The sequence below is a fragment of the Rhinatrema bivittatum genome, chromosome 9 (genome assembly GCF_901001135.1).
Source record: "Rhinatrema bivittatum chromosome 9, aRhiBiv1.1, whole genome shotgun sequence".
NCBI lineage: Eukaryota > Metazoa > Chordata > Amphibia > Gymnophiona > Rhinatrematidae > Rhinatrema > Rhinatrema bivittatum.
This window is the reverse complement of record NC_042623.1, coordinates 41071045-41096935: the sequence shown is the minus strand read 5'-3', so window position 1 is coordinate 41096935 and position 25891 is coordinate 41071045. Positions and strand designations below refer to the sequence as shown.

The window sequence follows — 25891 nt, the reverse complement described above, 5'->3', positions numbered from 1 at the left end:
ATACATTGAAATTGTTGGCTCAGTGTGCTGCAGCAGTCAAAAAAGCAAACAGAATGTTAGGAATTATTAGGAAGAGAATGGTGAATAAAATGGAAAATGTCATAATGCCTCTGTATTGCTCCATGGTAAGACCGCACCTGAATACTGTGTAGAATTCTGGTCATCGCATCTCAAAAAAGATGGAGAAGGTACATAGAAGAGCGACCAAAATGATAAAGGGGATGGAACAGCTCCCCTATGAGGAAAGACTAAAGAGGTTAGGGCTGTTCAGCTTGGAGAAAAGATGGCTGAGGGGGCTTATGATAGAGGTGTTTAAAATCATGAGAGGTCTAGAATGGGTAGATGTGAATCGGTTATTTACTCTTTCAGATAATAGAAGGATAGGGGGCACTCCATGAAGTTACATGTAGCACATTTAAATCTAATCGGAGAAAATTGTTTTTCACTCAGTGCACAATTAAACTCTGGAATTTGTTGCCAGGGGATGTTGTTAGTGCAGTTAGTGTAGCTGGGTTTAAAAAAGGTTTGGATAAGTTCTTGGAGGAGAAGTCCATTATCTACTATTAATCAAGTTGACTTAGAAATTAGCCACTGTTATTACTAGCATCAGTAGCATGGGATATACTTAGTTTTTAGGTACTTGCCAGATACTCATAGCCTGGATTGGTCACTGTTAGAAACAGGATGCTGGGCTCGATGGACCCTTGGTCTAACCCAGTATGGCAATTTCTTATGTTCTTAAAGTTAGCCAGATGAGTTTATCTAACTAACTTTGTAAGCCAGTCAATGGCTGAATATTACCCCCATGGTATAATATGGAAACCATAATTTTTTATAAACATGCACAGTTAAATTCACAAAATGTTTTAAAATGGTGACAAAGTGGTCACAATTGAACTTTATCATTCTTATATATAGAATACAGCATGATAATATGAATCTTTATGTCTTTGCTACCTAAACCTGCTAATATTTTTAATGCAGCTTGCAAGAAGAAAAAGAAGTACTGGAGCGGGAATATGAAAGAATCCCCAACCTTGCAGTAAGTATGAAATGAATATTATTGTTGTTCTAGTGCTTCAGAAAGGTATGAATAAATTAATGTGATGGCTGTGTTAGTCCATATAAATATTTAGAAACAGAAGTTAGCAAATTAATTGGTCTAACCTAAATAGCAGTGGAGAAATTCTTATCCCAGTTATTATGTTTGCTAAAACTTTTGTCAAGTTTTTACAACAATAAAAGAACAAAAATTAAAAACTAAAAAGTAAAAACAAGCATAGAGTGAAAAGTGAAAAAAGATGAGTTCATAGTAAACGCACACCCCCCTTTTTTATGGGGGTCATGTGATGATTACACATCAAAAACACTTTTCAGTGATCCTCAAATTTTCAAAAAAAGTTTTGGACTGATTTAATACATTTCTGACTAGTTTTTCATTAGGTTAATTTCAAGTTAATTCATGCATGGAATAGAAGTCAATAAAGAAAAACAAGTTTATTAGGTGATACCTTTTCATTGGACTAAATACATTTCTTGAGTAGCTTTCAGGAGCTAACATTAAAACAAAATGAGCAGGTCTATGATTTACTTGTATGTTCAGGTAGCGTAATCTTTTGCCTTATCCTGCTCTTTCTGATTTGACCTAAAGAAGGGAAGTGTTGAATCCCAAAAGCTATCAATAAATACATTGTTAGTCCAAAAAAAAAAACCTATCACCTTATATATAATTTGTTTGATCATTGAGTTTTATTTCCATGCATTCAAATGACTAACAGGACAACCACACTATTTTATCCAAGTTAATTCAATGAAAAGGTATGACTTTTAACTTGTTTGCTGATCTTTATTTCTGTGTATAAGTGTGAAAAGTTTGTTATACTCTTCCTCAGCCCAGAGTGTGGTCAAGAATACATCTAGATAATTGTAAAGGTTTTCTGTTTCAGAAAGTCCTCAGACTTAAAACACAATTGGTTCCTGAAAACAGCATCTTAAGCTGAAATGTTGTCAAAACCAATTGTCTCATAAGAACAATGTTGTAAATGAGGGACTGGTTCCAGCACGAAGGCCTGATATCCTATTTTCACCAAAATAACTCAAAACTGAGTCATGCTTAGTAAAGCATAGACATTTTAAAGCCTTATATATTTTTATGTCTCAAAAGAAAAGAAACCAAGGTATTCCTACAGGCCGTTGCACAGACATTGTTCCAAAAAGAGGACATCCTTGGCATTTTTCCTTCTGACATCACCTCATCAGGCCTCATAGTCATCACATAATTGAAACAATTGTAAGTTGTATAATGAGTGTGAAGTTAGAAATATTGTAACTTTGAATCATTGTAACTCAAAATGACTTAAACTGAGAACTTTCTGTATTATTATTTAAAAAAACAAAGCGGAAGCCGATCCAAGATGGCTAGCAGCGATAAACACAAAGAGAAGGATCGGTGTAAAATAGGACTTTTATTAAATCTGCCCGACTCTGGCCGAGTTTCGCTCTTCTAGGAGCTGCCTCAGGGGCTATTACCTTATTATTGTTTTTAATAGCCCCTGAGGCAGCTCCTACAAGAGCGAAACTCGGCCAGAGTCGGGCATGTATTATTATTTCTACACAAAAAGGACTTTCCTTATGCACACAAAGATGAGTATATATATATATTTATATATATATATGTGTGTGTGTGTGTATATATATATATATATTTATATGTGTGTGTGTGTGAATATATATAGATACTAGCCGTTAAGCCCGTAACAACTGGGCTACATTAAAAAAAATTTTCGGTCCGCTTTCGGACACTGCACCCGTCTACACTTCTTTTCCCTCACTCCCCCTTCCCCTCGCTCATTCACCTCAGTCACTCTCACCCCCCCTTCCCTCCCCTGCCCCCACTCAAACTCCCTTCTCTCACTCTCACCTCCCCCCTCATTCTCCCTTCCCTCACTCTCACCTCCCCCCTCATTCTCCCTCCCCTCACTCTCACCTCCCCCTCATCCTCCATCCCACTCCCTTCCCTTCCCTCACTCTCACCTCCCCACTCATTCTCACTCCGACTCCCTCCCCTTCCCTCAGTCACTCCCCACCCTCTCTCAATCCCATCCCTCGCGCTCATCCCCTCCCAGCTCATCCACACCCCCTTCCCACTCCCTCTTTTTCTCTTCTGCACAACGTCTTACCCTTCCCATTTACTCACTCATCCCTTTTCCTTCCATCCCCTCATCTTCCCTCTCCTTCCACTATCACCTCATCCACAACCCCTTCCCTCTCCCTCAGCCCTCCTCCCCTCCCGCTTTTTCTCTTCTACAGGGCCGGCTGGGAGGGACCAGGCTAAAGGAGGAGGCATTTGCTGATGGAACTGCAGCATGTTAACAGCCTGAGCCTGTCCCTCCGTCGCCGTCCCTACTTCCTACTCCCTCCCCCCTTCCCCGGCAATGGAGGGCCAGGCTCAAGCTGTTAACAGGTCTGAGGAGCCTTTTCTTGGAGCGCCTGACCACAGCGCTCGTTGCTTGCCCATCTGTCGCTCAGCTTTCACCGCCGCTGCTCCTCCACGCCGCATCCGCCACTCTTTGTTGCTGGCCCGACAGATGCTGTCATACCGCCGCCACTCCTGCAAAACGCCGTGTCCGCCGCTCAGACTGACGTGCTCTCTCGCGGCACATCGGGCAGAGTTCTTTGAGCCACACATGCGCAGTAGAGCTGCTCCCTACTGCGCATTTACGGCACGTCGGTCAAGCCTCATTTATCTAGTAGAAGTGTGTGTGTATATATATATATATATTTGAAAGAATTGATTTTTACGATATGATAGAAGTCTTTACCATTGTGAGACTATTCACATATTCATTCAGATCAAATAGCTGATTTTTAGAACTTGCTTAGTTAAAAACAATTACTTGTCCCTTTTATTTGGATCCATTTTATCAGGATAAAAATTAAAAGCCGGATTTTAGATCGGCTACGCGCATGGAAATCACCACTTACACACGTGGCCGGGTCCTGCGTACATTGCACGCATTTTAAAAAGAGCCCGGCCACACACGTAAGTGGCGATATGCGCATTAGTGCTGGGCCCTGACAAATGGGTGGGCCGGGGGGCGGGGATGGGCAGTCCAAGGGGCGGAGCGGGGCAGGCTGGTGGACAGGCCAGGACAGCATCATTCATCGCTGTCCCAGAGTCTCGAATGTTGGCTGGCTGCTGGCACATGCAAGTTACTTCAGGTCGGGCTCTGAAGTAACTTATAGAATAAAAGGTAAAAAAACCAAACAAAAACGATTTAGAGGGTGGGGAGGAGAGGGGAAGGGGAAGGGAGGTTAGGGTAGGGGGTGGAAAGTTCCCTCCCAGTCCTTTCCTAAATTGGAGCGGACTGGGAGAAAACTGGGGGAGCCCCAATCTCGTCGCCACGCAAATTTGCATATTTTTACCCCCCTTGCGCATGCTGCCCACACAAATGCACGCAGATTATAAAATCTGGCGCATTTGTGTGCGTGGCCCATTTATTTTATAAAATCGCTGCGTCCATGTGCGCGCGCCAGGTAGCGTGCGGAAATGGATGCGTGCACGCACGTTTTAAAAACTACTCTTATATGTGCCCCTAAATCGAAGCTAATATTCAGATATTGCAGTTACATCGTAACATGGTAGATGTTGGCAGATAAGGGCTGGTTGTTTACTTTTGCATTGATCTAGTTAAGATTATGTCCCAGCAGTTCACCATACACATTTCACTGCCTTCAGAGTATCACTCCTTATCCAAGTCAGTTACTTTCGTTATTTTCCATCTTTGGTTCTCCACTATTCTGGGTAGTTGTGAGTATTAAGGCTCCCATTGCAAATTATCCCTATCAACTGAAAAGCAGGTTGTTAATACAAACAAAAAACACACTTTGAAATATTGGAGAAAATTCTTTTTCACAACGCACAATCAAACTCTGGAATTTGTTGCCAGGGGATGTGATTAGTGCAATTAGTGTAGCTGGGTTTAAAAAAGGTTTGGATAAGTTCTTGGAGGAGACGTTCATTAACTGCTATTAAACACGTTGACGTAGGGAATCACCTCTTCTGCTACTGGCATCAGTACCATGGGATCTTCTTAGTGTTTGGGTACTTGCCAGGTTCTTGTAGCCTGGTTTGGCCACTGTTGGAAACAGGATGCTGGGCTTGATGGACCCTTGGTCTGGTCCAGTATGGCAATTTCTAATGTTCTTATGTTCATACTTAACCCAGCACTCAGGCACCCTCCTAATCTGTATCTTTAATCCATCATCTTCTCAACCCTTTTCCTACCACCATTTTGTTTTAATTAATTAATTAATTTATTTATTTATTTATTTAAAAATCCTTATTGATCACTTTCCTGATGAAATCTCTCAAAGCGATTTACAAAAAATTCATTAGAGCATAAGGACATAAGATATGCCGGGTCAGACCAAGGGTCCATCAAGCCCAGTATCCTGTTTCCAATAGTGGCCAATCCAAGTCACAAGTATCTGGCAAGAACCCAAACATTAAATAAATCACAAGCTACTATTGCTTATTAATTAATAGCAGTTTATGGATTTTTCCTCTAGGAACTTATCCAAACCTTTTTTTAAATCCAGTTACACTAACTGCTGAAATCACATCCAATGGCAATGAATTCCAGAGCTTAACTGTGCAGTAGGTGAAAAATAATTTTCTTTGATTTGTTTAAATGAGCTACTTGTTAACTTCATGGAATGCCCCCTAGTCCTTCTTTTATCTTAGAGAGTAAATAACTGATTTACATTAACTTGTTCAAGTCTTTTCATGATTTTGTAGACCTCTATCATGACATGTTCCTCTTCAGTCATCTCTTCTCCAAACTGAACAGCCCTAACTTCCTTAGCCTTTCTTCATAATGCAGCCGTTCCATGCACCTTATCATTTTGGTTGCCTTTCTCTGCACTTTCTCCAGTGCAACTATATCTTTTTTGAGATGCGGCGACCAGAATGGCACACAGTATTCAAGATACAGTCTCACTATGGAGTGATACAGAGGCATTATGACATCCATCATTTTATTTACCATTCTCTTCCTAATAATTCCTATCATTCTGTTGCTTATTTGATCACCACAGCACACTGAGCTGATGATTTCAATGTATTATCCATTATGAGATCTAGATCTTTCCTAGGTGGTAACTCCTAAGATAGAACCTAACATTGTGTAACTACAGCAAGGGTTATTTTTCCCTATATGCATCACTTTGCACTTGTCCACGTTAAATTTCATCTGCCATTTGGAAGCCCAATTTTCCAGTCTTGCAAGATTTATCACAATCCGCTTGAGATTTAACTGCTCTGCATAATTTTGTGTCATCCACAAATTTGATCACCTCACTCGTCATACCTCTTTCCAGATCATTTATAAATATATTTAAAAACACCGGTCCAAGTACAGATCCCTGAGGCACTCCACTGTTTACCTTTTTCCACTGTGAAAACAGATCATTTAATCCTATTCTATTTTTCCTGTCTTTTAACCGGCTTGCAATCCACAAAAGGACATTGCCTCCTATCCCATGACTTTTTAGTTTTCTTAGCAGCCTCTCATGCGGGACTTTGTCAAATGCCTTCTGAAAATCCAAATACACCACATCTACAGTTTTACCTGTGTCCACATGTTTATTCACCTTTTCAAAAAAATGTAGGAGATTTGTGAGGCAGGAATTCCCTTGGGTAAATCCATGTTGGCTGTATTCCATTAAACTATGTCTATCTAAATGTTTTGTGATTTTATTCTTTATAACAGTTTCCATGATTTTTCCCGGCACTGAAGTCAGGCTCACCAGTCTATAGTTTCCCGGATCACCCCTGGATCCCTTTTTAAATATCAGAGTTACAATGGCCATCTTCCAGTCTTCAGGAACAACGAATGATTTTAATGCTAGGTTACAAATTAATTGAAATAGATCTGAAATTTCATTTTTTAGTTCTTTCAGAACCCTGGGGGTGTATACCATCCGATCCAGGTGATTTACTGCTCTTCAGTTTGTCTGTCTGGCCTACCACTTCTTTCCTGTTCACCGTGATTTGGTTCAGTTCATCTGAATCATCACCCATGAAAACCGTCCCCAGAATGGGAATCTCCCCAACATCAGAAAACACCAAAGCAAAGAAATTGTTTAATCTTTCTGCGATGGCCTTAGTTATCCTGTGTGCCCCTTTAACCCCTTGATCATCTAACAGTCCAACAGACTGCCTCGCAGGCTTTCTGCTTCAGATTTATTTTAAAAAGTTTTTGTTGTGAGCTTTTGCCTCTGTGGCCAACTTCTTTTCAAATTCTGTCTTAGCCTGTCTTATCAATGTCTTACATTTAACTTGCCAATACTTATGCTTTATCCTATTTTCTTCTGATCTATCTTTCTTCCAGTTTTTGAATGAAGATCTTTTGAATAAAATAGCCTCTTTCACCTCACTTTTTAGCCATACTGGCAATCGTTTGACCTTCCTTCCACCTTTCTTGATGCGTGGAATTCATCTGGACTGTCCACACCTGATGCATACTTTTTACCTTTGTAGCTGCACGTTTGTTTTTTTTTAACCATTTTTCTTATTTTATCATAGTTTCCCTTTTGAAAGTTTAGTGCTAGATTCATGGGTTTACTTCCTGTCCCCCTTCCAGTCATTAATTCAAATTTGATCATATTATGATCACTATTGCCAAGTGGCCCCACCACCATTACCTCTCCCATCAAATCCTGCGCTCCACTGAAAATTAAACTAAAATTGCTCCCTCTCTTTTCAGTTCCTGAACCAATTGCTCCATAAAACAATTATTTATTCCATCCAGGATCTTTATCTCTCTAGCATGTCCTGATGTTTCACTTACCCAGACAATATTGGGGTAATTGAAATCTCAAAGTACACTGGTGCAGGATAAATTTTATCACCACCAAAAGTTCAAAATAGTCTTTTATTCAAATTCCAACAAGCAGAAGTAGATAAATGTAGATATGGCAACTCCATGAATTAAATGACAGGCATATTACAGCGGTCCCCCGACACGGTCCCGTGTTTCGCTAGGCTGCATCGGGAGGGACCAACACGGAGAGTCTAATCTAAACATAAACAAATATATAAGTCACTATACATGGGTGGTGAAACGGCCAAACATGTTATCATAAACTGTACACATACCTTCTCGCAGTAATCAATGGAGCGCGAGCGCCCTCACATTTGACAATCATTTAAAGGTAAAAAAGGCGCGAAAGCAGACAATCTCGCGAGAGCTGTCAAAAGAAATCTCAACAGCCCAGTCATAGACTCAGTCAAACAGGTACCACTCGATATCCTTGTTGAGTCCTTTAGGGGAAACAGTGTCTAAAGTGAAAATCCATTTCTGTTCACTCCGACCCAGAACCTCAGAAAAGTCACCACCCCTAGTGGGGCGGTGAACCACCTCGAGAACTGAGAAGGAGAGATCAGAAACGGAGTGGCCGCATACCGACCAATGTGAGACAAGGGGTTCATCTGATCTACCAAGGCGAATGTTCGAGCAGTGCTCTATCATACGTGTCTTGAGCATCCGGGTGGTCTTCCCAACGTACAAAAGTGGACAGGGGCATTTGATAACATAAACAACGCCTTTCATTAAACAGTCAGAGTCCACTCGTACCTTAAAGAGACGGCCAGTGAGGGGATGTACAAAGCCTGTGGATTGCTCAGTGTGACAGCACATGCTACAATGTCCACATGGACTGTGTATAGCATTAGCAGAGGGAGTAAACACCGCAGAGGAGGAGGCAGTGTGTACAAGCCGGTCACGGAGATTTCTACCCCGCCGAAACATAAAACGCAGGGGGCTCCGTAACAAGTCAGAAAGTGCCAAGGAAGTCCAGTGTCGGCGAATCATGGTGGCAATAGTACTCCCTAAAATAGAGAACGGGAGAATGCAATTATTAGCCACATCGTCCGAGCTAGTAGAGGGAAGGAAAAGCCAGTCCCTATGTGTGTAAAGCGCCCTTTTACATGCTTTCTTTATCACCCCAGGGGGATAGCCACGTTCTAAAAATCGGGTTGTCAAAGCTTGTGCCTGTGCCAGAAATTCTGCTCGAGAAGAGCAGAGATGGCGAAGCCGCAGAAACTGCCCGGTGGGAATATTATCCTTCAAGGGCCTAGGATGGCAACTCTGATATTGAAGAAGAGTATTCCGATCAGTCTCTTTTCGGAACAACGTGGTATGGAAACTGTCCCCTGCCACCGAAATCAGGACATCTAAAAAGGAAATTTCAACTGAGTGTATGCAAAAATTAAATTGAATGTGTGAATTGAGTGAATTGATCCAATCCAAAAACATGTAGAATTGAAGATCTGTGCCTTTCCAGATGACAAAAACGTCATCAATATAGCGCCGCCACTCATAGATGAACAAAAACCATTCCGAAGGATAAATAAAATCCCTCTCAAACTTATCCATAAATAAACAGGCAAGGCTGGGTGCCTTCGTAGCCCCCATAGCCGTGCCCTTAATTTGCTGATAGTAAGAGTCCTGGTATTGAAAAAAGTTTTTAGTGAGGGCCAATTCTGATACAAGGTAAGGAAAGATGTCGAGATACGGTGTGGCAAGGGACGCGAATCCAATGTTTGTGAAATAACGCTCAGTGCCTCATTCTGGGGAATATTTGAGTACAAAGCCACCACGTCTAATGTGACAAAGAAAAATGATTCATGAGGGACTTCCAATTGGGAAAGTATGGAAATTAAATGTGCCGAATCACGGACATATGACCGAATTAAGGGAACAAAAGGTTTTTAAAAAATGTCGACAAACGGCGACAAGGGTTCAAGGAGGGACCCAATACCTGAGACGATGGGACGGCCCGGGGGTTGCTGTAGGGTCTTATGGATTTTGGGAAGGGTGTAGAACAGCGGTGTGATAGGATGGGATGTTATTAAAAATGTATACTCTTTACTTGTGATCATGCGCTGATCAAAGGCCTCCTGAACCACTGATTTAATGCTGGCCTGAATGAATTCAGTAGGATCAGTGGGAAAGGGTTTATAGAAGGCGGGATCAGTAAGTTGTCGAAGAACCTCAGCATGATAGTCTGCACGATTCTGCACCACGTTCACGCCCCCCTTATCTGCTGGCTTAATTATGATCGTAGGGTCTCTGGCTAAGGTGTCAATCGCCTGAGTGTCATCTCTAGACATGTTATACCTAACATAACATTTATTAGCAAAAATAGTCCGAACATCCCTGCACACCAAACGTTCGAAAGCCCCCAAAGATACATCAACAGGTGACGGTGGACTCCACCTAGATTTGGGGTGGACTACAGAGAGGTCCATTGTAGGAGGGGAGTCAGCAAAGAATAGCTTTAATTTCAACCGACGAAAAAAGCAGTGAAGGTGTACAAAAAGATCAAACATGTCCCCCTTTATAGTTGGTACAAACGACAGTCCCCAACGTAGAACCCTAAACTCAGGGGCAGAAAGAGAACGTGATGAGAGATTGAAGACAGTCTCCAAGTTCATTGCCATGGGTCCGTTTGTGAGCGAGTCACACGGACCGGTTTCTGTGTATGTTGTAGAGGGCATTGTGTGGCAGCTGTGCCGCGAGGGCGTGTAGTCCTGTTGTCCCATGGTGGATGGCCAGAGTCTAAAAAAGTGGCTGCAATCGAGGAGTAGCGAGATGAAGCAGATAAATTTGAAACAGTGGAATCTTGAGAGGGTGCCGGTCCCTGATCTCGACCGGGCACTGGTACACTGGTAGTAGCCAGATTTTGAGAGGGGTTGCCACGGTTCCTCCGAGAGCCCCGGTTGCGTTGAGCCGGGAAATCCTCCACTGCGGACTCGCCTGAGGAGGATGAATCTTCGGCGAAGGTAACTTTTTTTGATGGTTTTTGATTCATCCATTTATAGACGTAGCCAGACTTATAGTCCGCCTTGTCACGCTGGAATTTACTGAATTTCACCGCTTTGAGGTCAGAACGGAACTTAGTAAGATTGTCCTGAAACTCGCTGAACTGTTCATCAAAGAGATCACTGGACAGTCCGTTTTTAATGGTATCAATTTTCTGAGAAACTTCCTCCTTTAATTGCTCCTGAAGATCTTTATTAGACTCAATGATTAAGACCATCAGGTCCAGTGAACACTTGTTCAGTATCTGATTCCAGCGAGTAAGAAAGGCTGTGTTGTCAGTATGAAGCCTAGGTTCCTTTTGAATACGGAGACCCCTGGGAATACGTCGGACGCGGCAGTATTCTATAAGGGTGGACGAGTGCAATTCCGCCCGAGTAAGGCGTTTCTGTGTGTTTATCAAATCAGTCAAGGCAACTGAAGGGATGATATCTGTCGCTGAATCCTGAAAGAATGGCGTGGCTGTGAGAACTGCGTTTACAGCTGCTTCCGTGTAGCTAAAAGTGTGTTCGTCAATGGTAGCCATCAAACGCTTCAGTAAAATGATATAAATCCAACAAAGGAAGAAGCAGAAACCTTGCACATCCGCAAGTATCAAAGTACACTGGTGCAGGATAAATTTTATCACCACCAAAAGTTCAAAATAGTCTTTTATTCAAATTCCAACAAGCAGAAGTAGATAAATGTAGATATGGCAACTCCATGAATTAAATGACAGGCATATTACAGCGGTCCCCCGACACGGTCCCGTGTTTCGCTAGGCTGCATCGGGAGGGACCAACACAGAGATTCTAATCTAAACATAAACAAATATATAAGTCACTATACATGGGTGGTGAAACGGCCAAACATGTTATCATAAACTGTACACATACCTTCTCGCAGTAATCAATGGAGCGCGAGCGCCCTCACATTTGACAATTATTTAAAGGTAAAAAAGGCGCGAAAGCAGACAATCTCGTGACTTTTCCGAGGTTCTGGGTAGGAGGGAACAGAAATGGATTTTCACTTTAGATACTGTTTCCCCTAAAGGACTCAACAAGGATATCGAGTGGTACCTGTTTGACTGAGTCTATGACTGGGCTGTTGAGATCTCTTTTGACAGCTCTCGCGAGATTGTCTGCTTTCGCGCCTTTTTAACCTTTAAATGATTGTCAAATGTGAGGGCGCTCGCGCTCCATTGATTACTGCGAGAAGGTATGTGTACAGTTTATGATAACATGTTTGGCCGTTTCACCACCCATGTATAGTGACTTATATATTTGTTTATGTTTAGATTAGAATCTCCGTGTTGGTCCCTCCCGATGCAGCCTAGCGAAACACGGGACCGTGTCGGGGGACCGCTGTAATATGCCTGTCATTTAATTCATGGAGTTGCCATATCTACATTTATCTACTTCTGCTTGTTGGAATTTGAATAAAAGACTATTTTGAACTTTTGGTGGTGATAAAATTTATCCTGCACCAGTGTACTTTATACTTGCGGATGTGCAAGGTTTCTGCTTCTTCCTTTGTTGGTAATTGAAATCTTCCATTATTACTGCACTACCAATTTGGTTAGCGTCCCTAATTTCTTTTAGCATTTCACTGTCCTCAACATCTTGGCCAGGTGGACGGTAGTATACTCCTATCACTATACTCTTCCCCAACACACAGGGGATTTCTACCCATAAAGATTCAATTGTGCATTTAGTCTCATGCAGGATCTTTATCCTGTTGGACTCTATGCCATCCCAGACATAAAGCACTCCCCCACCATCCAGATGCTCCTCTTTGTCATTGCAATAAAATTTGTACCTCGGTATAGCACTATCCCATTGGTTATCCTCTTTCCACCACATTTCTGTGATGCCATTTAAGTCTATGCCATCATTCATTGCTATATATTCTAATTCTCCTATCTTACTTCTTAGACTTCTGGCATTAGCATACAAACATTTCAAAGTGTGTTTTTTTGTTTGTATTAACATTCTTCTTTTCAGTTGATGGAGAAAAATCACATAAAATAAAATACCATCCTAAGACTGCAGTTGATTAAAATCATAAAGTCTAAGCACATAGCAAAAGTTTTAAAAAATTTACAAATATTGCCATTTTGTCATTAAAAGCTACTGACATGAGCCATGTCTATAGTTTCTTGCAGAACTGCATTAGATCCTTTTCTTTCTTCAAGCCCAGAGGGAAATTATTCCATGCTTTAATTCTGACACAGTTTTAGTTTCTACCACTTCTGCTGATAGTTTATTCCAAACATCTACCACCCTCTGAGTAAAGAAATGTTTCCTCATATTTTCTCTGAGCCTTCCGCCCTCTGGTTTCATATCATGACTCCTTGTGCCTAAATTTATTTTTCTATGGAAAATTGCAACTTTCTTTATTTTACTGAAGTCTGCTAAATATCTGAATATTTCTGTCATATATCATACCCTTTCTCCTAGAACAAGCAAAATGGTAGTCCTCACAAATGGGTGACATCATCAGATGGAGCCCAGCATGGAAAACTTTGATTGGCACACTGAGCATGCCCAGCATGCCACTATCCATGCGTCCACGTGGGGTCCCTCTTCAGTCTCTCTTCTTTTCCGCAGAGCTTTCATCTCGCGGTTGTGGAGCTCTTGCTCTTTTTTGTGTTGGAAAGCTTTTTTCCTGGTCGATTCTTCAACTTTCCTGCGCCGAGTCTCTCGCCATTCCCCTGGCTTAGTTAGTTGGGCGGCATGGTAAGTTTTTCTTTATGTGTTCGATTCCTGGTTGTGTTTCCTTCAGGACCCACCAGTCATCAACCGCTCACCGGGTCTTTTGTTATGGCGTCATTGGGTTTTCGTCAGTGCCCCCAGTACCCTCAGACCATGTTCCTTATAGATCCACACGATGTGTGCATCCTGTGCCTGGGGACATCGCACAATGTTCGGGGGTGTCTTTTTGTGACCAGATGACCCCCAAGGGTCAGCGCATCTGCCTGGATAAAATGGAGAAGCTGTTCGGGTCGAAGAAGTCCGAACCCTCGACTCTGGTGTCGGGGGCATTGACTCCAAAAGGCCGAGAGGAACCGATGGTCACCGAGCCTTCACTGTCCCCACCTCCACCGGGGCCCTTGGTGGAGAAGAGTGCAGGGGATCAGCCGTCGGTCTCTTCACACTGGAAGACTTCTGGATCATTTCGTTCCTCCTCGGCGCCAGGAAAATTACCATCCCAGCCCTTGGAATCATTCTTGAACTTAGTGACCACTGGCGCATAATTAAGGCGATATATGTCTGCTGTCCTTTGTAGCATCCATATTCCCAGGTATTTAAAACCACCTCTTGCCTTCTTAAAGGCAGAAAAAAATCTCGGTATCTCTTCCATTACCAAGGGCCCTAATAGAAATACTTCGGATTTGGTGTAGTTCATTTTATATCCAGACAACCTAACCATATTCTGCTAAAATGACCAACAACCTGGGACCAGATAATCTAGGATGCACAGGAAAAGAGGACATCATTTGCATAGAGGGATATAACATGCCTCATACCTTCCACCTGAAACCCCATCACATCTGGGTCTTCTCTGACCTTGTGTGCCAAAATTTCAATAGCCAGGTTAAAAAGCAACAGGGAAAGGGAGCACCCCTGTCTCGTGCCCCTAGTTTTAGGAAAGGACTCTGAACAATAACCATTTGTGAGTACTTTGGAACAAGGATGTCCAGAAAGTATCTTAATCCAATCTCTGAACTCTTCCGGGAGCCCTGCCTTCTCCAATACTTTAAAGAGAAAGGCCCACTGGAGACGGTCAAATGCCTTTTCGGCATCTAATACCACTATCAGGCCTGCTGTGTGTGTTTGCTTTTCCAAGGCTATGATGTTAAAGTCTCCTTGTAATCATAGATGAGATACGTCTTTTAATAAATCCCATTTGGTCTTCTATAACAAGGGTAGGCATTACCAGTTCAGACACAACTGGAGAATTTTTGCCAAAATCTTAATATTTGAATTCAAGAGGGAAATTAGACAATAGGAGCCCGGATCAAGTTCATCTCTACCTGGATTTTGGAGCAGCACTACAGCTGCATCATACATAGTGGGGCGGATTTTCAGAGCCCTGCTCGCGTAAATCCGCCCAAAACCGGGCAGATTTACGCGAGCAGGGCCCTGCGCGCCGGGAAGCCTATTTTACATAGGCCTCCCGGCGCGCGCAGAGCCCCGGGACTCGCGTAAGTCCCGGGGTTCTCGGAGGGGGGCGTGTCGGGGGCGTGTCGGGGGGCGGGCCCGGTCGTCTCGGCGTTTCGGGGGCGTGTCGGCAGCGTTTTGGGGGCGGGTACGGGGGCGTGGCTACGGCCCGGGGGCGTGGCCGCGCCCTCCGTACCCGCCCCCAGGTCGCGGCCCGGCGCACAGGAGTCCCGCTCGCGCGCGGGGATTTACACCTCCCTGTGGGAGGCGTAAATCCCCCGACAAAGGTAGGATGGGGGTTTAGACAGGGCCGGGCGGGTGGGTTAGGTAGGAGAAGGGAGGGGAAGGTGAGGGGAGAGCAAAGGAAAGTTCCCTTCTAGGCCGCTCCGATTTCGGAGCGGCCTAGGAGGGAACGGGGGTAGGCTGCGCGGCTCGGCGCGCGCAGGCTATACGAAATTGATAGCCTTGCGCGCGCCGATCCAGGATTTTAGCCGATACGCACGACTACGCGCGTATCTACTAAAATCCAGCGTACTTTTGTTTGCGCCTGGAGCGCAAACAAAAGTAGGCTATTCGCGCTCGTCTGAAAATCTACCCCCGTATGCAGAGCATCAGGACTACCCCTCAAATAATCATATGCCTTCTTCAAATTCAGAGTTAGCTCAAAAGGAAATTTTTTGTAAAAGTCTATATGAAAACCATCTGGCCCCAGACTTTTACCCTTTGGTAATTCCATAATAGCACAATACACCTCTCCTTCTGTAATAGGGACCTTTAATCTATATACTTGTCTTTCAGTAAACTGTGGCAGCTCAATCCCCCTCATGTATTAATCTATCTTTCTTCCCCTGTCTTCCTCAGTATTGCTGTAAAGTGTTTGATAAAAGATTTTAAATATGTCATTAATGGACTGTGAACGATATGTGATATCCCCAGCAGGGGTTCTGATACTACCAATTACATTTTTGGACTTTCTCTTCCTGATAGCTCGGGCTAGCAGTGTCCCCATTTTGTTCCCATGTTCATATATTCTCTGACAAGAGAATTGAAACATTTTTTTGATTCCCTCGACTTGTATGCACCGGAGCTCATCGCTCGCCCTCTGTAAAGAGCCGAATATCCTTGGAGAACAGGTGACTTTAAGCTACGCCTCCAAGGTTTTAATTTTCTCCTCCAGTGATCTTTCCTGCTGTAGTCGAATCTTCTTCACATGGGATTCAAAGCTTATAATTTTACCCCTCAATACTGATTTTAGTGTTTCCCGCAGTACTACTGGCACACACCTGAAGGGGTATTTTCTTTCTGAAATTTCCTTGCAAGTGCTTGATTAAGTACCAGAATAATTCTTATATTTGTTATGACCCCCCTCAGTTAACCCAATTTTTAATTGGGAAAACTCCAAGTGCTGCCAATAACCTCCAGTCGTAAACATACTCGATGTTCCCATTAGATAGATAGTATGACTGCTGTTTTGACTATGGTTTTCTTCTTTTGGTTTATTTTACTTTGGGTTGGGGATTGGATTTCTCTCTTATTGAGGACTTGTATAAAGGATCTGAGTATGAATAGTTTTCCTATTCTATAATTGTAATAGTTTATTACTTTCTTTATTCAGATTATGTCTTGTATAATTTGAAAATGCAGAAATTAAAAAAAAAAAAAAAAGGAGACACATGGGGTTGGTGCTTCTGGTGGCACCAGATTAGCCCAGGAGGCTGTGGTATGCAGATCTGCATAAGCTTCTCAGATCTTCTTTGGCAGGAGCCTATTCTTCTCAAAGATCTGACTTGATTTTTTGTCTTACGGTGTGGCCCTTGAAAGGGCTCAGTTACTGAAGCATGGCTAGTCCACTGCTGTGATTTCCACCTTGCTTCAAGCATGAAAGTTATTCACTTCCCTAGCCTATGTTTGCGTTTGGCACATGTATGAGGCTTGGTGTGAGCAACAAGGAGTTCATCCTCATTCAGATAAATTTTCATTCACTTTGGATTTTTTGCAGGATGGTTTGTTTAAGGGCTTGGCCCTTAATTCCTTGAGGGTACAGGTGGTGGCTCTTGCCTGTTTCCAAGGTCACATGAATGGTGAACCCTTGGCTCATCCAGTTGTGGCCTGGTTCTTGAAAGGGGTGAAGCATCTTCATCTCCCCTTGCGGTTACCGGTGCCCTTGTGGAGTCTTAATCAGGTTCTGTGATCCCACCTTTCGACTGCTTCATAGCCTCTCCTTGAGGTTTCTTACTAGAGGATGGTGTTCTGCACTTATAAAGTTCCAAACTGCGGGCTCTAACTTACCAGAAACTGTTTCTGCAAGTAACTCCAGGTGGCTATCCACCTGTGAACTGTTCCGTCTTTTTTGCCAAAGATGGTGTCCGATTTTCTCTTGAATTAATCAATTTCCCTGCTGAATCTGGACGGGGAGAGAGATGTGGATGAATATTGCCTGTTACAGACCTTGGGTGTCAAGTGGCATATCATGAGGTATTGGAGGTTTCCTGCAGTTGCAGGCAGTCCCTTCTGCTTTCTCCTGCGGCCGCTGCCGCGTCCAGGCTCGGCAGCATGGCTCCTCGAGGGTTCGGCTCCTCCCCCGCTGTCTTCTCTAGGGCCACGCGCACGGCTGAAGATTGTTCTTAAAGGAGCCATGACAGGAAACAGTCATGGCTCCCCCTAAGACTCCTCCCCCGACATCCTGTACTTAAGGCAAGGTCTAGTCCTCAGACTTTGCCTTGGTATCAAGGTTCCTGGCTGAGTTTGGCTCTGAGCTTCTTGCTCCTGGTTCTTCATCCCGCTTTGCTTCCCTGCTCCGTGGATTGACTCTTGGCTTCTGACTTCTGGACTGGCATTCGTGTTTCCCTGGCTTGATCCTGGTACGGCTTGTGACCCCTCTCCTGACTTCTCCTGGACTGGCTTCGGACCCTTCTCCTGTTTTGATCCTGGCCTGGACTTCGACCCTTCTCGTGAACTGAACCCTCGGACCGGCATGGTACTATTCTGTGACTCTGTCCTCAAGACTACTACGACCTGCTGGAGGCGCCTGCATCCAGACCTTTCTTCAGTCTTCAAGGGAGTCTCCTAAGTCCCAGCGGCCGGATCCCTACGGGCTTCTCCTGGGGGGATCTCGAGCTTCCAGGGCGAAGTCTTCATTCTACAGCTACAGCATTCGGCCTTGCCCTTTGACGGTAGAGACCTAAGGGGATCATTTCCTTTTAGGAAGCGCTGACTCTACCTCGGAACAGGGGTCCACCTTCGGATTCATAACAATTGTCCTCCTGAGTGGCTGCATCTCTGGGGATTACTGTTAAGTGTCAGATCCAGTCCCTAGATTAGTGATATTACACTTCTTGTCTAAACTCAATGCTTTTCTGTTAACTGAGTGTATGAATGGTTGTCTGTTAATAGTTATGATCATGTGTTGTTTCCTTGTCCACAGTTGGCTTTTGCAGAAAATACTGGTAAGTTAATGTCAGTGCAAGGGTATTATATACTGTGACGTCAGCTTTGCTTTGTCTCAGTCTGCTGGTAGAGATGCATAACTCACTGGTGTGGATTAATCTGTCTTCATTAAATAAAAGGTAAGTAGTAATTTCTCCTTCTCTACTTCTCATTGCTGTTTTCCACATTTTATTGATTGGTTGATTTGTAGCTTTAATCCCTTCAAAGTTTACCAGTTACTTCAGCTGGTTTTGCTTGTGCCTCCCTCTGCTTATTTTACATGCAGGTTCATTTTCGTATAATAGTTACAAATTGAATGTAGAATATCATCACTTCTTCCTAGAGCTACTCTTTTGTGATTGGATAAACAAAAAAATACCCAAATGATATCTTTATGAAGAATATTGCAGATTTATGGCATACATGTAATGAGTATATTTTTCATACACTTGGGGCAGATTTTAAAAGTCATGCGCACGTAAATCCCGGGGCTTTGCTTGGGGTGTGTGTCTGGGGCAGTGCGGCATTTGTGGGTGTTCCGGGGGCATGACCGAGGCCTCCGAACCAGCCCCCGGGCCGGGGAATGCGTCAAGTTACGCCTGCCTCGGGCACACGTAACTTTCTGCACAAAGGTGGGGGGTGGGGGGATTTAGTTAGGGCTGGGGGGTGGGTTAGGTAGGGGAAGGGAGGGAAAGATGGGGGGGCTGGGAAAAAAGTTCCCTCTGAGGCCGCTCCGATTTCGGAGCGGCCTCTGAGGTGACAGAGGCAGGCTGCTTGGCTCGGCGCCCGTAGGTTGCACAATAGTGCACCCCCATGCGCGCGCTGACCCTGGATTTTATAACATGCGCGCGGCAGCGCACACATGTTATAAAATCGGGCGTAGATTTGTTCGTGCCGGGTTGCGTGAACAAATCTACGCCCGCGCATAACTTTAAAAATCTACCCCTTAGAGCAGAGCTTTCCAAACTTTTCATGTTGGTGACACACTTTTTAGACAAACATAATTTCGGGACACAGTAATTCAGTCTACTAGTAAACCAGAGGTTAAAGGTTAAACGAACGAAACATATTTCGACAATTTATGTATGTTTCCTTAAATATATACATAAATAAAATGTTTCACGACACAACCTATCTCATGAAAACCTTAAATTTATATTAAAAATATATATTCCAAGATTCATGTTATTGTTATAATTTATGAGAAACAATAATAAAACAAATTGTCTGTCCCCCACACACTCATCTCTCTCCTCCCCCCAGCACATGTCTGGCCCCCACACACTCATATCTCTCCCCCTCAAGCACATGTCTGTCCCCCCAGCACGTTTGCCCCCCACTCACTCATCTCTCTCCCCCCCCCAGCACATGTCTGGCCCCCACACTCATGTACCTCGTCTTTTTGATTGTTGCCAGTTAAGTGCTTCACTCCCTTCCATGATCACCAGACACTGCTGCTTGCAGTCAGTACTCCTCATGGCCAGGCCTCATCAGCAGCAGCAGCCAATGCAAGGATGACTGGGCTCATTCCACCCACCAAGCCCCCCAAAAAAACACGATTGACAGCAAAAATCACCCAATAATAAGCAACCCATAAACTGAAAAAAAAAAAGTGAATCTCTAGAAAAAAAAAAGCCCAAACTCGCATCAGAGTTGACTGGGCTTGCGCGACACACCTGCACACTGCAGGCGACACACTAACGTGTCCCGACACACAGTTTGGAAAGCTCTGCCTTAGAGGGTAATTTTCAAAGGCATTTCTGCAGGTAAAACAGTGCTTTTCCTGTGGAAATGGCCTATTATATAATTGCCTGCCCAATATGCAGGTACATTTACAAGTGTTCATCCCATATATGGATCAGTTTACGGGGGCAGAGATGGGAAGGGTTTGCACATGCACTTAGGGTTTAGGATTTTCAAAATTATGCACACAAATTTCCTACTCACAAGTTAGCAGTTTCAATGCTTCATTTAACCAACATATTTATTCAACTGATCCTTTAAACCAGTTTCCCAACCCTATTCTGGAGACACAGCTAGCCAGTTGGGTTTATAGGACTTCCGCAATAAATATACAGAAATCAGAATATTGAGTCTGCTTTAACAGTCATTTTATTTGGCCCAGCAGCTTTACCCCAGGACAAGCAGGATGCTAGTCCTCACATATGGGTGACATCAGTAATGGAGCCCTATATGGAAAAACTTCTGTCAAAGTTTCTAGAAACTTTTGACTGGCACAGTGTGCCCACTGAGCATGCTCAGCATGCCATGATATTCTCAGCCACAGGGGTCTCCCTTCAGTCTTCTTTTTTCCGCAAAGCTGTTAGCCTCGCGATTAATTGGAGTCCTGTGTGGTGATTTTCACCATATATTTAAAATAGCCGAAAAACTTCGAAACCGCAGGGGTCCCCCGTTTTTTACCATCGCGGTAAGTTTTTCTATATTTCCGTCGGTTCCGTACCGTATCTTTAGCCGAAAGTCGTCAATGGCTGTCCAACTTCATAATGGCTACAGGCTTTAAAAAATGCCCGATTTGTTGTTGAACAATGTCCATCACGGACCCACACTTAGAGTGTGTGCTCTGTCTCGGTGAGAGACACGATGTCCTAATCTGCCCGAAGTGTGCTGAAATGACGCCAAAGGGCAGGAGGCTCCGGATGGAGAAGATGGAACACCTGTTCCATTTACAGTTAATGCCCTCAACTTCGACGTCGACGCAGTCGTCTCCGGCTGGAGCGATCCGTAAAGTCGTCTTGAAGAAAAGAAAATCGGATGAAGCGGGAGATAGAAGGTCACCAACCCCGTCTATTTCTTCGATAAAATCGACATCGGTCATCGAAAAAAGCACCGACCACAAACAAAAACATCGACATCAACATCGGAGGCCTCACGTTCCCGAGACCGATCCGATACCCGGCGGTCCATCGAAGGATCCTGAATCAGCGGTTAAGAAACCTTGGAGAGAGGGTGCTTCATCGAGGCCTTCCACCCCAAGGCGATCCCCACTGTTATCGGTGCTGGGAACCATACCTCCTCAAGGCTCTGCGGAGGAACCAGAATCGCCTTCACTGCCTTCCCCCATAGCTGCTCTGGTCTCACCAGCTATGTGAGCGGAACTGGACGGATATATCCGCCAGGCAGTCAGGAATGCGCTCCTCGACACAATGCCAGCACCGACTCCGCCTTCGAGGCCAACGCCATCGCCAGTACTGTTACCATCGATGGTTCCATCGACGCCAGTACCGATGCCTTTACCAGTTCCATCGCTGGTTCCATCGACGTCAGTACCGATGCCCTTACCGGTTCCATCACCAGGTCCATCGATGCCAGTACCAATGCCCTTACCAGTTCCATCGCCGGTTCCTTCGATGCCAATACCGATGGCACTACCGACTCCATCACTGATTCCGATGCCCGATTTATCTTTTTTTGCGCCGATTTTAGCAAAACTAGATACACTTATTGGTGCAATCCCTGTGAAACCTCAGGAAGTGCCGATACCACCACCGAGGGGAGACGATAGTGCCAAAGAATCACCGATTCCAGATCCGATTCCAGGTCCATCGGGGATACCATGCCCATTCCCATCGATATCCCTATTGTTCCCATCAAAAACTAGGGGACACTCATCGATGCCATCGATACCGAAGGTGCCTCGACTGCATACACCTGATACATGGAAGGATACTGATACCTCATCAGAAGAAGTCCTCTCGGAACCATCTCCTCCAGAGGAATGTAGAAAATCCCCTCCGGAGGACTTATCCTTCTCCAACTTCATTAAGGATATGGCTGACACCATTCCTTTTCAACTACAGTCGGAGGAAGATTCCAGACAAAAGACCCTGGAAGTGCTACAGTTCATGGACCCTCCTAAGGAGGTATTAGCCATATCAGTTCACGAAGTTCTCGTAGAATTGTTATACAGATTATGGGAGCATCTCTGCTCCATACCTCCAGTAAACAAGAGGACAGATGAGACATACCTGGTTCAACACATCCCAGGATTCCAGAAGACTCAACTACCTCACCAGTCAGTGATAGTTGAGTCAGCACAAAAGAAATCAAAAAGAATAAAAACTCATTCTTCAATTCCACCAGGAAGAGACAACAGGTTCCTAGACAACATAGGTAGAAAGATGTTTCAGGGATCTATGCTAATTTCCAGGATTGCATCCTACCAATTATATATGACGCAATACCAGCATAACTTATGGAAGCAAATGCAAGAACTCTTTGAAACTCTCCCCCAGCAAGTTCAGGAATCCTTCTCTGACATAATTCATAAAGGTCTGGAAGCAGGCAAACACGAGGTTCGTGCAGCATATGATAGTTTTGAAACGGCATCAAGACTATCAGCCACAGGTATCAGTGCTCAAAGATGGGCCTGGCTTAAGGCCTCAGATTTGAGAACCGAAATACAGGAGAAACTGGCTGATCTCCCTTGTGTAGGAGACAATCTCTTCGGGGATAAAGTAAAGGAAGCAGTTTCACTCCTAAAGGAACACTCAGAAACCCTAAAGCAACTTTCTTCGGTACCTCAGGAGTCTCAAGTACCATCAAGAAGACTCCCAAGGAAAGAGTCCAAGCGTCCATACTACAGGCCAAGGTGTTATTTTCCACCTCCTGCTCGTGGACGCTCATCCAGACCAACTCAGAGAACTCAGTCTAGACAACCAAGAGCGCTTAGGGCTCAACCCCCTCCACAAACAGGAGCAACATCGGTGTTTTGAAGCAATACCAGGGAACAGCAGCCTGTCTACCAATCCGACCCCAAATTTGCCGGTAGGAGGTCGAATTGCCTTCTTCCACCACAATTGGTCACACATTGGTCTCCATCACATCTCAAGGGTACCACTTGGACTTTCTCACTGTACCAATTGATACTCCACCCACCTCGTTTTGGACAGTAAACAATCAATCCGCAATTCTAAAAACAGAATTATCCACCCTTCTGAGAGCCAGGGGCATGGAACCAGTTCCCCGGCCTCAGCAGGGCAGAGGATTCTACTCCCGTTATTTCCTCATTCCAAAGAAAACAGGAGGCCTACGTCCCATCCTCGACCTCAGAAATCTCAACAAATTTCTGAGAAAAGAAAAATTCAGGATGGTTTCTCTGGGCACCATGTTACCTCTACTTCAAAAGGGAAATTGGCTCTGTTCTCTGGATCTTCAAGATGCTTACGCTCACATTCCAATATTCCCTCTTCATCGCAGATATCTACGATTCCTAGTAGGAAATCAACATTTCCAGTACAGGGTGCTACCATTCGATCTTGCCTCAGCACCTCGAGTGTTCACAAAGTGCCTAGCAGTGGCAGTTGCCCACCTACACAAGCAGGGCGTGCATGTGTTTCCTTACCTGGACGACTGGCTCATCAGAAGCCAAACAAGGCAAGGAGCTCTCAATTCTCTCAAGCTCACAATAACTCTACTCCATTCCTTAGGATTCCTCATCAACTACCAGAAGTCCCACTTCACACCATCTCACATGTTACAATTCATCGGAGCAGAATTAAACAGCATAACAGCAAAAGCTTTTCTTCCAAAAGACCGTGCTCAGACACTAGCCTCGTTAGCAGGCTCTCTCAGCGCACACACACAAATCACAGCTCATCAATGTCTCACTCTCTTGGGTCACATGGCCTCCACAGTTCACGTCACTCCTATGGCGAGATTAGCCATGAGGCTCACGCAATGGACACTCAAAAGACAATGGATACAGGCCATTCAACCGCTTTCTTATCCAATTCAAGTAACTCAGCAACTACGATCCTTGCTACTATGGTGGACAACCATGACCAACTTGCTCAAAGGCCTACCTTTCCAACAACCAATTACGCAAGTGATGTTAACTACAGATGCATCCACCTTAGGCTGGGGAGCACACATTGGTCATCTGCAGACCCAAGGTACTTGGACAAAATTTGAAGCTACATTTCAGATAAACCTCCTAGAGCTTCGAGCTATACGTTATGTGCTGCACACGTTTAAGGACTGCCTTTCCCACAAGTCTGTTCTGATACAGACAACACAGTAGCTATGTGGTACATCAACAAACAGGGAGGTACGGGTTTGTATCTCCTTTGTCAAGAAGCAGCACAGATTTGGGACTGGGCCCTAGCACACTCAATGCTTTTACGGGCCACTTATCTAGCAGGAACTCACAATATAGTGGCAGATTGCCTCAGTCGTCAATTCCAACCTCACGCATGGTCTCTGAATCCAGAAATGGCGACCAAGATCAACAGTAGACCTCTTTGCATCACAAATGAATTACAAAGTGGACAATTATTGCTCCCTGTAAAAGCAGAGAAATCGCTTACCCAGGGACGCCTTTGCTCGCCACTGGAACTCAGGCCTTCTATACGCATATCCTCCGATACCGCTAATAACCAAAACTCTGGTGAAGCTACAACAGGACAAAGGGTCCATGACACTCGTAGCCCCGTATTGGCCTCAAAAAGTATGGTTTCCCATACGTCTAGACCTCTCGATCAGATATCCAATTTGCGAGGCTTCCACTCTCATACCTCAGGATCAGGGTCGGTTGCGCCATCCCAACCTTCAATCCCTATCCCTGACAGCATGGATGTTGAAAGCTTGATTTTACAACCACTCAATCTTTCAACCAATGTATCTCAAGGGCTTGTAGCTTCACGTAAACCTTCAACATGAAAAAACTATCGTGCTAAATGGAAACGGTTTACCACATGGTGCACACAAAACAGTCTTGACCCTTTTTCCTTCACTACATCATCTTTATTAGACTATCTATGGCACCACTCAGACTCTGGTCTCCAGACCTCATCTATAAGAATACATTTAAGTCAATCTCTGCTTATCACAATACCGTTGGAGATGCACCAATATCAGTACAGCCCCTCGTTAGTAGGTTTATGAGAGGTTTAATTCAACTTAAACCCCCACACAGATCACTGGTCACAGAATGGAACCTAAATGTAGTCTTAACAAGGCTCATGCGTTCTCCTTTTGAACCCATGGATTCCTGTGATGTTAAATTTCTCACTTGGAAGACTATTTTCTTAATAGCCATCACATCCGCTAGAAGGGTTAGTGAGTTACAAGCACTTGTCACATACTCACCCTACACAAAATTCCTACATTTTTATTTATTTATTTTATTTAAAATCTTTTCTATACCGTCGCTAAGTTATCTACCATCGCAATGGTTTACAAGTTGGCACATAAATTAATGTGGGGAAATTGTACTATCATACATTCTAACAGGTGCCGTCAAAGGTTCAGTTACAATAAATCATTAAAGACAAATAATTGTTTAGTGAAGTAGGTCATGACCGAGTGTACTGTTTACGGGTAAAATTCACTATTCATAGTGTTACAAATATGTTTATAGTGATGTAGAGTTCATGGATCCCTCTACTGCATGTTACTAATTGTTGTGTATCGGTGCTC

The 25891-nt window shown here is 44.1% G+C and overlaps 1 protein-coding gene across 1 annotated transcript in view; it reads left to right on the top strand.

Annotated features, from left to right (window-relative positions):
* CCDC146 (coiled-coil domain containing 146) overlaps positions 1–25891 on the top strand; it is a 393451-nt gene that overhangs the window by 256736 nt on the left and 110824 nt on the right. Inside the window, exon 5 of the mRNA XM_029617030.1 lies at positions 985–1042. Within this exon, the coding sequence (XP_029472890.1) occupies positions 985–1042 (58 nt within the window). The remainder of the gene's footprint in view (positions 1–984; positions 1043–25891) is intronic.